Below are 15,496 nucleotides of genomic sequence, written 5' to 3' on the forward strand. Positions count from 1 at the left end.
CAACAGTTTCCTTCCAATTCACTCTCAGATGTCCAGCTTTCCCCTTGGCTACCTTCGCTTGAGAGCCAACATTTTCTTTTCCAGACTTGATGCTGCAAAGCATCAAATTGCCATCTCCTCCCAACCCAGCAACCAGAATGGCCACCAAGACAATTCTCCAGGCTGCAGGGGAATGAAACGGTGCTTGGCCGGAGCTTGCTATGCTTCCACGACCGCCAACTTTCCTCAGGCCAATATGCCTTGAACGAGCCATCAAACCTGTGATATTTTCCCCAAATTCTCGTTGCAGGTGCACATTAATGCCGCCCTGCTCCTCCATCTACCCCGCCTCTTCTTCATTGAATGCATTATCAACTTGGGTGGCTTAATTGCCATACGACGGCCTCCATTACACGAGGCAGCCCATGCGCTGCATGTGGCGTGCCTGTACTTCTCGACTCGACACCCGCATCCGGGGTTTCATTATCCCTGAGAATGAGACTCTCACAATCCTGCTGGAGTTGATTGTTGGGGATAATGTTCAGATTTCCTTCAAGGAAGGGCTGGTCTGAGTCTACCCCTATATTAGCTAGAAGATCGGCTACCTTATTGCTATCTCTTTTAGTATGATGAAAAGAGATGGCATTGTAGCTGCATATTTCCTCAACCATGTGGCTAAGCCTGGCCTCCAATCTCCAGCTGTTGGCTACCTTCCTAGCTTGTGACCCATTTTGAATTCGAATGGCCATATTTATGAGAATTTGGGAGTCTCCTTCTACAATCAACGGTTGAAGATTGTGTCGTCTAGCTGTAAGTAATCCTTGCCACATACCCTCCAGTTCTGCTGAGTTGTTGGTGTCCCAACCTAGGTTGCCAAAGTAAATCTGTTGTAGGATTCCTTGGTGATCCCTGATGATTCCGCCAAATCCTGCAGTGCCCGGATTACCTTTTGAAGCCCCATCAAAGTTGAGCTTGTATGAGTGCATGGGTGGAGCTTCCCATCTCCCTTCTTCCTTGCCTTTGCAATTTGTTGTCTGCTGTGTAGTTAATTGCTGTAGCATTTGCAGTCCCCAGTTGTTTAAGATATTTTTCTCATTGTCTTCAGTGGGGAGATCCTGTTGAGTCCAAGTTTTTAGTAGCATGGTTTCTTGAATGTTGGCATGAACTCTGTTCCAGATGTCCTCCTTATTCGAACTGAGGTTTTTGAATATGCGCCTATTCCTTTCCTTCCAAATGTTCCACAACAAAATACCTGGAATTATGTTCCATAGGTGGTTGAGCAACCCATTGTTGTAGGGGCTTTTCGGCCATTGCCGTATGGTTTTTATTATGCTTCCCGCCTCTCTGCATCGTCTTTGACTCCTGAATTCCACCTTCTCCCAAATTTGAGTTGCAAGCGGACAAGTATCCAGTAGATGCTGCAGGGTTTCTTCATTCTGATGGCAGTTGTGGCATAACGAAGGTCCTTGGAAGTTGCGCTTCTACAGTTTATCCCATGTAAGAATCTTTTTATGTCCCACCATCCAAAGGAAGTGAGATATTTTGGGCCAAGTCTTGAAGCTCCATATTCTTGCCCAGAGAGGATCCGGGATGGTGGTGGTACCTTCTAAAAGGTTATAGGCTTCAGAAGTGGAGTAAGAACCTTTGGGAAGATAGCCCCATCTAAGTATGTCCTCCCCATTATTGTACCTGATGCTCCTCTTTTTTAATTCACTGTCAAGAGCTGCTGCTTCCTGGGTGTTGCTGGTGTTGGTTATATGATTACTTGATTGCCATTTCCTGAAGCTCGTGCCCGAATCCGGACTCCAAAATTGATGAACTTTATCCTGCTGCTGCTCTTGTTGTCCCGGAATTAAGGTAGCTGGAAGAACCGCTGAGAGTTTAGGAAGCTGATTCCAAGCGTCGCTCCAGAATCTGGCACTATGTCCATTTCTTATTTCCCAGAAGCTGTGTTTCTGAACCAGCTGGTAGTGGAGTTTTGCCGCATTCCAAATGAGTGAACCTGTGCTGGTAGGTGTAAATCTAATAAGCTCTGCTTGGGGCATGCTGTTGGTATATTTGCCTATCCATAGTTTGGCCCACGGTTTGTCCGGGTTTGTCATCCATTGCCACCAAATTTTGGCGGTCATGATGATATTACTGTGCTCAGGATCGCGGATGCCTATACCACCTTTGTGCTTGGGTTTGCAGACAGTGTCCCATTTCACAAGAGCCCACTTGCGATTCGTGGCTGAACTTCCCCAAAGAAAGTTGCGCTGTAGATTCCTTAGGCTCTTTAAAACCCACTTTGGAGCGGTCAGGATGGAAAATAGATAGAGAGGCATGGCTTGAAGGATGGACTTTAGGAGCACAGCTCTGCTAGCCAGGTTAAGGGAGCGGTGTGTCCATAGGTTTAGTTTGAATTCCAATTTTTCAATAAGCCCACGCCAAGCTGGTTGCTTTATTGCTGAAGCCGTGAGAGGCGCCCCAAGGTATGTAGAGGGGAGAGAGGCAGATTGAAAACCCAATATGCGTGAGACAGCCCTTTTTACAGAGGGAGGGGTGTGGAAGAAGAAAATGTGGGATTTGGCATTATTGATTTGAGTTCCTGAGGCGTTGGAGAAATCATTGAGCAAAGATTTCAGACAAGAGGCTTCTTGAGTAGAGGGGTAGCCATAAAGCATAGTGTCATCAACAAATTGCTGATGGGAGGAGGCAGGGGTATTATGAATAGAAAGTCCCCGGAGTTGATTTGAACACAGGGCCTGCTTGATATGCCTTCCTAAACCTTCTGCCATGATAACAAATAAGAATGGGGATAAGGGGTCCCCTTGCCTAATGCCCCTGGAGGGTTTAAAGGGGCGAGAGGGCAGGCCGTTTACAAGAATGGAGAAATGGGAGGAGGAGATGAGGCTCATTATCCATCTTACCCAGGTGGCGCTAAAGCCAAAGGCTCTCAGCATGCTCTGTATATAGGGCCAACTGAGTTTATCAAAGGCTTTTGAGAGGTCGAGCTTGAGTAACATGCCCGCTTGTTTATCCACCTTAAGCGAGTGAATGATTTCATGGGAGAGAATTATACCGTCCATTATCTGCCTGCCCTCCACATAGCCAGACTGCTCCGGAGATATAATCTGAGGAAGAAGGGGTTTGAGTCTGTTGGCTATGACTTTGGAAATGACTTTGTAGAGAACATTGCAGAGGGCAATGGGCCTAAATTTGTCAGGGGTAGTGGGGTTCTCTTCTTTGGGGATGAGAGTGATGAAGGTGGAGTTAAGGGAGGGTAACAGCCAGCGAAGAGCTCTAGACTCTTCTACAACTTGCAAGATCTCTTCCTTAATCAAATCCCAGAAAGCATGGAAAAAATTACTTGTAAAGCCATCAGGGCCAGGAGCCTTACCGTCTTTGAGCTGTGCCATTGCTTCATCCACTTCTTGGCTTAGAATAGGGCTCATGAGCAAGTCGTTTTGCTCATCTGTTATTAATCTGGGGATGTTGCCGGTGATTTTCTCAATGGCAGCCTTGCGATCCATTATTTGCTCTTGGTGAACCTGTTGGAAGTGATTAAGGAGGATTTCCTCTATTTTTTCATGCTCCTCCTCTTTCCCTCCTTCCTGGTTTTTTATGAAGGAAATCTTGTTGTGCATTCTTCTTTGCACTGTGGTGTTATGAAAGAATTTGGTGTTGCGTTCCCCTTCTTTGAGCCATCTGATCCGCGATTTTTGTCTCCAATATATTTCTTCTTGCTTCCTTCTTTCTTCTAGCTGACTGTGAATGTGCTTTTCTTGTTCCAATGTTGCCTCTGTGTGCCCTGTATTGATAACTATCTGATGGAGAAGCTTGAGCTCCTGATTGAGTTGCAGTTGGGCTTCAAAAATGTTCCCAAAGGTCTCCCTATTCCATCGTTTAAGATGTCCTTTTAAATATTTTAACTTTTGCTGAAGTTGGAACATTTTGGTACCTTCGGGAGGAACAAAGGAGGCCCAAACGGATTTGACGAAGTCCTTGAATGCCGGGTGAGATAGCCAGAAGCTTTCAAATCTAAACGGCTTCCTGGTGCTGTTCCCTGGCCTTTGCCATTGCAGGGCTATTGGCCAATGGTCCGATCCCGAGTGTGCCAGGATCTCCGCAGTGAAGTCCCCTCCAACGTGCACTGCGTTGTCCGAGATCAAAAATCGGTCTAGCTTGGAAGCGATCTGATGTTTCCCCTTTCTGTGATTGCTCCAAGTGTAAGTTCCATTGCAGAAGGGCAGGTCGATGAGTGAGGCGCTTAGTATGAAATCCTTGAAGTGTTCTACTTCAGGTTCCATTCTAGTTCTTCCTCCTGTTTTGTCCTCGATCTTGGTGATCATGTTGAAGTCCCCCGCTACAATCCAGAGTGGGTGCGGTCTGTAGACATTAAGCTCCTTGATGGTGTCCAGAAGCACTTTTTTACTGCCTCCATCCTGTGGGAAATAGACATTGGAAAGGTTTCCATGAACCTTTGTGCCTAGGATGTGAAAGGCAGCTTGTATGAGATGGTGTGAAGCATGGAAGTCAGTGAGCGCTATGGTTTGAGTGTTCCAAGCTATAGCAAGCCCTCCCGAAGCGCCAGTTGCGTCCACGGCCACTGAGTGGCAGCCTGGCCAGGCCTTTGAGAGTATTTGTCCCAGAGTTATGCTGTTGCATTTTGTTTCTTGGAAAAAACATATTTGCGGTTTTTCCATCTTGATCATGTTTTTGAGCATTCTGTATTTTGCTGGGCCGTTGAGCCCTCTAAGGTTCCAAGAGATGAGCTTCATTGATAACTGGGTTGAGAGGGACTGAAGTACTTTGTAAGCTGCGCATAGTGGCCTGAATCCACTAGGACTTTGCCAACCTCTATTGTTCATTGAAGAACGGTTTTCCTTCCCCTTTTTTTGAAGTCTTTTGGACGTAGTCTACCATCCCAGGTGCTTCCAGCTTGAATCCCTAGCTGATGTTGTTGGTAGACTTTGGAGATGACTATTTCTAATTTTTCCAAATCGGTTGCTGCTATAGTTTCATAAGCTTCTTTCCTACATGCCAGCTCTAACTCATTTATATCCAGCCCTTGAAGGTCTACAGTGTCGGCCTCTTCATCCATTATCTCCACAGTATTGGCATCTTCCTGAGTGTTCTCTGAAATCTGGGTATCCTTCAATCTCCCATCTGTCTCCATGTTCTTGGGGGTGTTCATCGGGTCCTCTTGGACTCTGGATAAAATGGTAGGGATGATAATGGGGGCTTTCGAGTTGGGCGGGGGGCTAGAAGGGGGTGGGCGGCTTGAGGAGGATGGGAAATCTGATTTGCTGGGATTTTCTGGAGGTTGTTCTTCCGGCATGTCACTGAGGGTTTGAAAGCTGTTCTTGGACGCTTGATCTTTGAAGTTACTCTGCTGAGACTTTTGCCCACTGGCATTTTTCCTGTTCGAACGCCTTCTGTTAGTAACTTTGGTAAACCCATCTTGGTTGGGCTTGGCTGCAGGGTTCTGAGATAGATCTGGGACATTTAGAGGACAGTCCCTGAATAAGTGCCCAAGAGCATGGCATCTCCTGCACCGGAAGGGCACATGCTCATAGTCCAGGGGCTGAACCCATTCTTCATCCCAATGGGAGAGCGTTATCGATTCTGGTAGCGCTTCATTCAGCCTAATGAAAACACAAATTCGTGCATATGATATGAATCTGCGAGATTTGGTTTCCTCAGCTGTTCTGATGTATTCTCCCACGCCATTTCCAATTCTCCGAGGGAGTCTTCATCCCAATATTCATCAGGGAGTCCATATAGACGAATCCAAACTGGTGCCCAGGTTAGGTCTTCCCGATCTGGGTTAAATCTGGGCTTCCAATCGCGCATGTACAGACCCGCTGCATTGAAGAAGTGTGGGCCTGTTCCTAGCACTCTGAGTTTGTCTTCAACACAGTAGAAAATCACTGTAAAAAAGCCCTTTGGTCCTAGTTGCAGTAGGACATCCCCTTTCGGTTTCCATTTGGCAGCTATCCAACCAGAGAGGGCTTTTTCCGTAGGCCAGAAGCCTATAAATTTCCCTATTATGGCATGTTCCTTCATGAACTCTATTCTGGCGTTTACCAGGTGTCCCTGTAGTTCGATTCTTGGCCTTTCTGCAGCTACAGGTTTGCAGGTTGCTGAGGTCACTTTTGGCGTTTCCTCTTTGTCTTTTTCCCTTTTGTCTTGCGGTCCGATGCCCTGGCCATGCGGATTTTTCGATTTGTTTTTCTCCTGCTGCGTTGAACGATCTTTATTCAGGAATTCCTTATTGAATGTACCAAAGAGGAGGTCATTATTCTGCTCTTGCTGCATTGGGGAGGGCCCTGACGCCCCCCCCTCTGGTGTCTCCATGGCGCCTTGACTGGCGCAGCAGACTACTCTGATCGCTCAGAGCCTAGAGTAGGGATGATTACAGGGTCTCTGTTCGGCTGTTTGCGCCGTCACGGATGCAGAGAAACCCTAGTCGTTCTTGCAGAGCTCAAGTTTTTCGTCTTTTTTCATCCGATTGAGGTTTTCCTTGTTAATCTAACATTAATATTATTATTAATATTAATATATTTTTGGTATTTAATATTTAATATTTAATATTAAAAATTTAATTTAATATGGATGAATCTTTTAACTGAATTAAACCAATAATAATAAATTAAACATTTAATAGTAAATATTGATGATAAAGATTAAATAATCAAAGTATTTATTCATTATTACATTAATAATTGTATTAAAAATACTTTAAAATACTTCAAAATTATTTATTATTATTTAAATATAAGGATAATAATAAAAAGGATTAAAATAAGCTGACATCCATTTAAATCTTCTCACCTCAAAACTATTTAAAACCCTCATTCAAGCTCTTCTACTATCAACATTCAAGAAGTCCTGATGATGGATCCCTGTTGGGATTTGAAACGTTGACGAAAAATGGTTTTTACTGTGGGTTCTCCAGTTACTAAGTTAGAAGAATTCTTAGATATGTTTGTGGAATAGTCAGATATGGGTTGAAATACACCATAGAAGATGATGTCAGATTGAATGGATTCACAGATGCAGTTTGGGTAGGTAGTTCAGTAGACCGGAAAAGTACCTCTAGGTATTGCTTCAGTGTTGGATCAGGAATGATCTCTTGGTGCAGTAGGAAGCAGAAGTTGGTAGCTTTGAGCTCAGCAGAAGTAGAATATATGGCAGCCAGAATAGCTACGTGGGAAGCTATATGGCTTAGAAAAATGCTTGTTAGTTTATTCAGGAAAAGGATGGAGGTGACCAATATTTTTTGTGATAATTAGAATTGTATTAAACTCTTTGAGAATCTAGTATTTCGTGATTAGTCGAAACACATTGCTATCATATCTCACTTTATCAAAGATTGTGTTCAACATGGGGTAGTACAGTTGCAGTATGTCTCCATAGGAAATTAAGTAGTAGACGTACTCACAAAATCTCTAGGAAGAGCTAAGTTCATCTAGTTCAGGGAGCAGATGGGTATGGTAGAGAATCTGTTTCAGTAATAGAAACAGATGGTTTCTCAGCTGTAGTGGCAGAAAGTTGTAGTACAGATGCAATGTTAACAGTGGCAGAAAGTTGCAGTACAGATGCAAAGTTGTCAGTGGCAGAGTTAACAACTAGAGTGAAACATTTGTGCAGTAGTTGGTGGACAGGATGTCAGACATCAACAATGCAGAAGGGGATGTTATAGGACAGAGTGATGCTCCAGCAAGGTGCATTGCATAGTGAGGCTTAGACACATGCATTCTCTAATACCCTGAAATCGTTTTGGGAAATTCCACCCGAAGATAATTTTATTAAAATAATTAATTATTTATAATGGGTCCCTAAGTCTAAACTTAGTAAATTAAAGTAATTAATGGGTATTAATATAAATTGTGGGTGAAACTTCTAGAAGAAGATGGAGATCAAGTACAAATGATCTGAGCCATTTTTTATAATCTAATATGGGCCATTGGTTCTTAACTGGAGGATTATAAGAAGGACATGGATGGGCATTTGGAAAACACACCAGGCATATACTCAGTTACCCGAGTAAAATCGATTTTCTCACCGGTCGAAGTTAGGCAAGAGGAAATCAATTCAGAGGGAGAGTTGCAGGTGAGGAGGAGAGAGAGGTACTAGCATCAGTAGAGAGTTCAAGAGCATAAGGCGCATAGTAGAGAAGGGACAACACAAAAGTTGTGACGCAGAGGGACAACGCAAAGGTTGACGCTGCGACTGCGTAGTCCTCATGCAGAAGCTGATGCAGTGAGACGCAAAGAGGGCAACAGGTCCTCTCCTGGATCAGAATCTCGCCGGGAAATGTGAGAGAATTGTTAGTAAATTTCTCACAGATATTTCTCTTCTATTCTACTAGTTGTATCTTGTACATGATATTTTTGTTGAAGATTAATAAAGAAACCCTCATTTGCTACACTGGTTTTCCCGCATTGGGTTTTTCCGGGGACAATTGTCCAAAATATAACTGTGTCATTGTGATTGTACTTGTGCTAGTATTTTTCTTTACATTTACGTTCCAAAGTATTTTAATTGTGAAGGTTACAGTAGAATTTATTTCGATATTTGCCATAAAAACATTGTTAATAACTTATTTCTGAATTAATAAGTAGAAGAAATAATATCAGTCTCTGTAGTTGGATTTCTATCCAAAAGTTTTCACATCGCTCACCCTCATCATACTTCTTATGGTCAATGCAACAATATTCCCAACACCTCCCCTGCTCATATCCCCGAAGTTGGTGGATCTTCTCAGTCGAGTCTTGAACAAACTTGTGAAATCTCCAACGAGCACATCTGGGCCATCCAACCTATAACTTGTAAGTTCGCAAAGACTATTGGATTGATCCCTCGAGTACATAATCTTCCTTATTTTCCAAATAAGAACCCAACCACTCCTATTGGGATAATGGTTTTGACAGTCAAATATCTGGTTCTCGCCACCCTTGAAGAGTTAGTAGAGACTACAGAAAGCGTAGAGAAACCAAAGAAGCCTCTATCTTTTAGCTGGGGTGACGGAGACAACGTTGTACTCTCAGAAAAAACTTTATGTGGGTTAGAAAATGACAAAGAAGAGGAGGAGGATCCCTTAGATTCTGAAGAAGAGGAGGAGCACAGAGACAGAGACATGGAAAAACATGATTTGGATTGGATGTCTCAGGGCCCACTCACTTTACTTGGTATTTTACACAAGATGTCGAGACACCCGGAGACGATGTTAACGAAGTACGACCTTGACAAAGAGGTCAAAGAGGAACACCATCTGGACAACTTTACCTACACCTACAGATGCTCGAGGTAAGTTACTATGATGTCCTGTGTCAAATTTTTCCATGTACCTTAAGATGGTAGAGAAGATGTATGGTACCATAGTCTTCCACCAAACACAATCTTGAATTGGAAGGGGTTTAAAAATTTGTTCCTTGAAAAGTTTTTAGGTGACAAAACCCCTGCCATGTTATTGAAAGAGTTCAGCAATCTACATATGGAGCAGAAAGAAAAATTTAAATATTTTAATCAGAGGTTCAATTGTATAATGAAAAAATTTCCTGCGAACATGAAACCTCATGACTCCATCACAATTTATTATTACACTTATGCCTTACCAACAAGCATCATGAAATTCGTTAAGAGAACTGAGAAGCAAACATTGGTTGGAAATTAGGAAGAAGCATTGTGGTTGAAAAGGAATTGCGATCAATTGGAGTCATTGTTGACAAGGAATCATCGAAAGACTCCAAAAACACAGGTAAAAGGTCTCAGGCTTCTTCAAGTAAGGCCAAGGATAAGGAAGCCAATGATCTTGAGAGATTGACTTGGACCATCAAGTCTTTGTCCAATTAGCTAGCAGATTTAAAACAAATGTTAAGAAAGACCACCAAAATTAAACTTCCTGAGAAGGGCTGCCAACCCCAACAATAAAAGAAAAAAACCAGCTAAGTCTGCACAAAGCTCGAATGCCGTGATGAATGTCGAAAGTATGGGAATGGAACAATATTGTTCTTTTCATCAAGAGTATCAATCAGAAAATACATGCCTGCAGTGGAACCACAACATGAATGCTCTAGCTATGCACATAATTGATACAATACTTTTAGATGAGTGGAATGAGCCAATAGAAGAGAAGGAAGAAGTTGCTGCAACTAAAGAAACTGTGAGTGTTGGACACACAGTGAATACTTTCAGTGATGTATTCGCAGCGAAAAAGCATTCTTTTGAAGAATCACCACTGAGTGAGGCTCCAAATCAAAATCAGAATAGTCGATATAAGTTGAGAAGCCAAGGACCAATTTGTGAACAAGAGTTGATGAGGCAAAAATTGAAAGAACAATTGCTAAGGAAAATTATTCCGCCTGTCAACTCAGCTCAAAACACTCAGAGTCATTCTTGAAATACTACTTCAAGAAAATACACTTTCACCAATAGAAAAAGCAAGCCTACCATTATGGAAGTATGATATAAATTTACTCCTTCAGACACTTGAGCGATGCCCTCCATGCTTGACTATAATATAGTCGAAGACATGAATAAATCTCATGCTAATATTTCAATCTTTGAACTTACAAGGATCGCAAGCTAGCGAGAGCTGCTTGTCTGAGCTCTTGAAAAACCCCCCTCAGGTAACAATGCTTCTTCGCAGAAGGAATCTGGTAAGTATTCTGGTCCCTTGAAGTCTTTCTTAATGAATTAACAATAGATGCTAACACATTCTACCCTCCGTTTTGTTTAACGTTTGAAATTTTCAACTACAATGTATACAATTGCTTAGTTGTTTTCGGTTCAACTGTAAACGTAATGCCATTATTTGTAGCTAAGAATATCAATTCTAAATGGGATAAGATAAATGCACAAATTATTCAACTCAACAGGAATCTTGTCCAAGCTATCGGTGAACTCATAAATGTGCTTATTCACTTCTCATCTGATCAACAAGTTCACCAATGCATAAATATAGTAATTGTGGACATCCCAGAAGCATATGGTGTATTGGTTAGTAGAGACTAGTCCAACAAATTACAAGGGTATTTTGCTACCAATTGGTCACATCTCTGGCTTCCATATAAGGGCAGAAATAACCAAATCCAAGTAGACTTAGAACCTTACATGAAGCATAATGTAACACCCTTTGAGGGAAAGAACAAGCCAACATCTTTCGCAAATATGATCTTTAGAAATTGCTTCTTGGAGGCTGTCCTTGGGTGCAACCTTGCTCAGCCTTCCCCAATCTCACGAAACACACAGTTGTAACTCCTTTGTATTACAACTTGCGGAAATGACCTTTGTGTAGTAGATATTAGTAGTACTAGTGTAGGGAATAGTTCTTGTACATATGATGTTTGGAATTTGTATTTTGATAGTTCCAAGACACAGGAGGGATCTATAGCTGGTTGTTTTTAGTAGACCTGCAATGCAGGAAACACCTAATCTCTAACCGCTTGGAATTCAAGTGCATCAATAACACTGCGCAATATGAAGCACTCATCCTGGGCTTACAAAAGGTCATTGACCTCAAGGTTGGGGTTCTTAATGAAATAGGTGACTCTGAGATCATCATAGGATAAGTATGCAACACTATATATTGTGCGTCACCTAATTTGAAAAGTTATCAACATGAGGTATGGCATCTGATTTCTCAATTCCAAGATTTTAATATTTTATCTGTTCTTAGAATGTGTAACACAGTTACGGATGCATTATAAAATGTTGCTACTAGGTTGTCACCACTTAGGAACAATTTTCTATTGAAATTATTTATAAATCATCTATCCATAATAACATCACTAATTTACGTGTTTCTAATAATGACCTATAGATACTCCATTTCATGGTGAACATTGATGTATTCAAAGATGCATCCATTAACAAAGATGAGCACCATAAAGCATTGCAAGATGCAGCTCAAGCAAGCAAGGAGAACCCCATGCCAAAGGGTGTGGTATCATTAGAAAAATTGTATGACTTGCATAACCACTTTAGAGGATCAGTCATAGCTAAAACCCACAATTCAACACTATCGCATGAGCAGACCAATCTTGGGATAGAGAAAGATATGAAGTTTGTTAATCTTGGTACTTGTTGCACACCACAAGAGCGCAAGCCTTTATCCACTTATTCAAGTAGTACTGAGATGTTTTCGCGTAGACATATGATGAGCTCAAAACTTACAACACACGAATAATCCAACATGTTATCCCAATAAAGGAAGGGGCCAAGCCTTTTTAGCAGAAGTCATGAAAGGTGCATCCGATGCTTGAGCCCTTGATTCAGAAGGAGCTGAGGAAGATGTTGGATGCTCGAATCCTCTACAAAGTGCGACACTCAACATGGGTTTCTAATATGGTCCTAGTGAGGAAGAAGTCCGAGAAAATACGCTTATGTGTGGATTTCCAAAATCTCAATTGCGCCTTGGACAAATACAATTACCCGGTGTTGTCACTAGAGAAGATATTACAAACAATATCAGGGTCAAATTTTTTTTCTTTACTTGACAAATATTCTAGCTACAACTAGGTTTTGGTCTCAGATCTTGATAGGCTTAAAGCTACTTTTTGAACAAAGTGGAGCATGTTTGCATTTAGAAGAATACCTTTTGGCCTAGTTAATGTTGATGCAACATTTCAACATGCGATGGAAATCACATTTCATGGTCTAATTGGACAAAGTGTGGTGGTTGTCTTGATGTTGTCAGGATGTTTTCAAAGAAGAGATCCGACCACCTATGCCACTTGAAACAAATCTTTGAGCGATGTCAGAAATATAGGATATCTATTAATCCTGAAAAGAGAATTTTTGTAGTGTCTGAGGGAAACCTCTTGGGACATATCATTGCAAAGAGTGGGATTAAAGCGGATCCTAAAATGGTTAGATATATTACTCATATTCCCTTCCTAGTGAACAAGAAAGCTACGAAGTCCTTCTGATTACGTGTAAATTTTGAAACCTATGCATGAGATGGTAAAGAAGGATGCAATTTACAAGTGGGAAAAAAGCGAAAAAGATGAATTTTCCTGTATTACGCAAGCAATCACAGAAGCACCAACCTTACACAACCTAAAATTTAGCAAGGATTGTTAGGCCCCTATATTACTAGTGTAACCCCTTATTGTTATTAGTACAACCCCCTTATTATATTGTTGTACCCATGTAGTCCCCATATTGTTACTATTGTGCCCCATAGAAACCCACTATTGTTATTATTGTGCCCTTACATTATTATTGTTATGTCGGCTCTGATTATATTATGACCCCTTAGACTCCTATATATAGAAATGAGGTCTTTTCATTTGTATCATCCAAGAATTATTCATTTATGTAATGTAAAGGAGGTTTCCCCCTCGAAGAGGCTAAATTCTAAGGCGTTGATCTATCTTTTCTATCTTTTTATGAGCTGGTTTCATAACATTTGGTATCAGAGCTTTGGATTCTAGCGTTTCGCTGCTCCAAATAGGTCATCGTGGCATTTTCGCTATAACTTTTTTTTTTACGACGTTTCAGAAGTGAAAAAAAACCCATTTCAGACGAAATCGTACTGAACCTCGAATCCAAATTTAAGAGATTTTCGTGCTATATTTGTGGAGATATGATCTGAGGAAGTTGGTCTTTTTGCAGACTCCTGAATTACATTCCAAACAGGTGACCTGGGGAAATCATCATAACTTTCTCTCTGAACATAGGATTGAAATTTTGTAATAAGGCACAAAAAGAGGACGGATTGTAGTTTCTTGTATATATTTTTCAGAGCCAAAGGTCGAAACAGTGACATGTGGCACGTCATACAAGTTCGCTCTACTGAACTAGTCTATAATAAGGTCATTGTGGGAGATTTGGCATAACTCTTCCTTGGAGAATCCAATTTGGATCAGACTGGTGGCATTGGAAAGAGGATGAAGAGGGCTACTGTAGGTTGCAATTTCATAATTGGAATAGCCGAAATTACAAAGTTATAGTCGTTTCAAGATCAAGCTCCTAAAATCAAGAAAAGGCGATATGAGGAAGTTTGATGGCAAGGATCCGATAAATTGGATACTTCAGATGGAGAAATATTTTGATCTACATGGTGTACCACTGTTACAAAAGGTATGTATTACATCTTCATATTTAGAACCGGATCAGTTTTTATGGTATAAAGGGCTTTGTTCTTGTAAACAACTTGTTATGTGGTCAATTTTCACGAAGGAAATGATAACACATTATCAGGATACAAAGAGAAACACCTTCTTTAGAGCAACACCACAACAATTGGAAAGAGTAAAAGAGCTTTGTTACATAGTGGAAAGTAAAATTATGGCAACAAGGAAGTCTACCCCTCACAACTATAATAATGGAAGTGTTGTTTATCCTAGCCTTCCACAACCTACAAGGGTTACACCACAACAATTGGAAGAGAAAAGAGAAAAAGGGCTTTGTTACAATTGTGATAGCAAATGCACTAAAGGTCATAAGTATGCTGAGAAGAAATTATTTTACATAGAGTATGAAGAGGAGGAAGAAAAGGATCAAGAAACATCAAAAGAAGAGGATATATGCCAAGACCCAACCCTAGAGAAAGAAGAAATGAATCCAACCATATCTTGTAAAGCACTGGTCGGAATTACCACTCCTCAAACTATCCAGATAGGACATATCAAGAAAAAAAATGTTCAAGAAGTGAAAGATCACATCGAGCATCAAGAAATGAATCCGACCATATCTTGTAAAGCATTGGAAGGAATTACCACTCCTCAAACTCTCAATATAGAAGGACCTATCAAGAAGAAAAAGGTTCAAGCAGTGAAAGATCCCATCGAGCATCAACAAAAAGTTCTCCAACCTTTAAAGGATAACACCACTTTGGTGCAAAATCGAATGAAACAACAGGTAGATCAACATCGTAGTGAATTTTTTTTTGATGTAGATGATTGGGTATTTTTACTACTACATCTCAAGCAAGCTATTTATGAGAAGGAAATGTTGGCAATACTACATGCACTTAAGAAATGGCGACCTTACCGAATGGGAAGACACTTCAAGGTAAAAATGGATCATGATAGTCTTAAATACTTTTTAGAACAACTATTATCTTTACAAGAACATAAAAAATGGGTCACAAATATGTTGGGTTATGACTTTGACATTGTCTATAAAAAATGGAAGCAAAATTTTGTTGCAGATGCACTCTCAAGAAAGGATGAGGATGTGGAAGCATTGTTTTGTGCTATTTCTATTATCTAACCAGATTGGATAAACGAAGCAAGGGATGAATGGAACAAGGACGAAGAAGTATGGCCACTCATTCAAAAGTTGCAGAAGATCCCAATTCAAACAATATTGTCAGAACTTGAAGAGGAAGGAAAAATCATATTGGAATTTGGAGCAGTCACACAAACAAGAACCTGACAGCTATGAAATCGATCAATTTCAGAGTATCTCATCAAGTGGAAGAACTTACCAGCTTAAGATTCCACATGGGAGGACAATAATTTTATATAGAAGCATCAAGAACTACTTAAGCGTTGAAGACAACACTTTTTGAAGGGGAGGG

The 15,496-nt window shown here is 41.0% G+C and overlaps 1 protein-coding gene across 1 annotated transcript; it reads right to left on the minus strand.

Annotated features, from left to right (window-relative positions):
• Positions 1–350: 350 nt before the first annotated feature.
• On the minus strand, positions 351–4,664 carry LOC149163126 (uncharacterized). The gene is made up of 3 exons (XM_089435353.1): positions 3,759–4,664; positions 1,583–3,509; positions 351–1,231 (listed from the first exon to the last, which is right to left on the minus strand). The coding sequence occupies exons 1-3, from the start codon at positions 4,662–4,664 to the stop codon at positions 351–353; spliced, it is 3,714 nt and encodes a 1,237-aa protein (XP_089291479.1).
• Positions 4,665–15,496: the final 10,832 nt, after the last annotated feature.

This window comes from Pinus tabuliformis, chromosome 5_2 (assembly GCF_031772625.1).
Source record: "Pinus tabuliformis cultivar Carrire ecotype Pingquan chromosome 5_2, CPIR1, whole genome shotgun sequence".
Lineage (NCBI taxonomy): Eukaryota > Viridiplantae > Streptophyta > Pinopsida > Pinales > Pinaceae > Pinus > Pinus tabuliformis.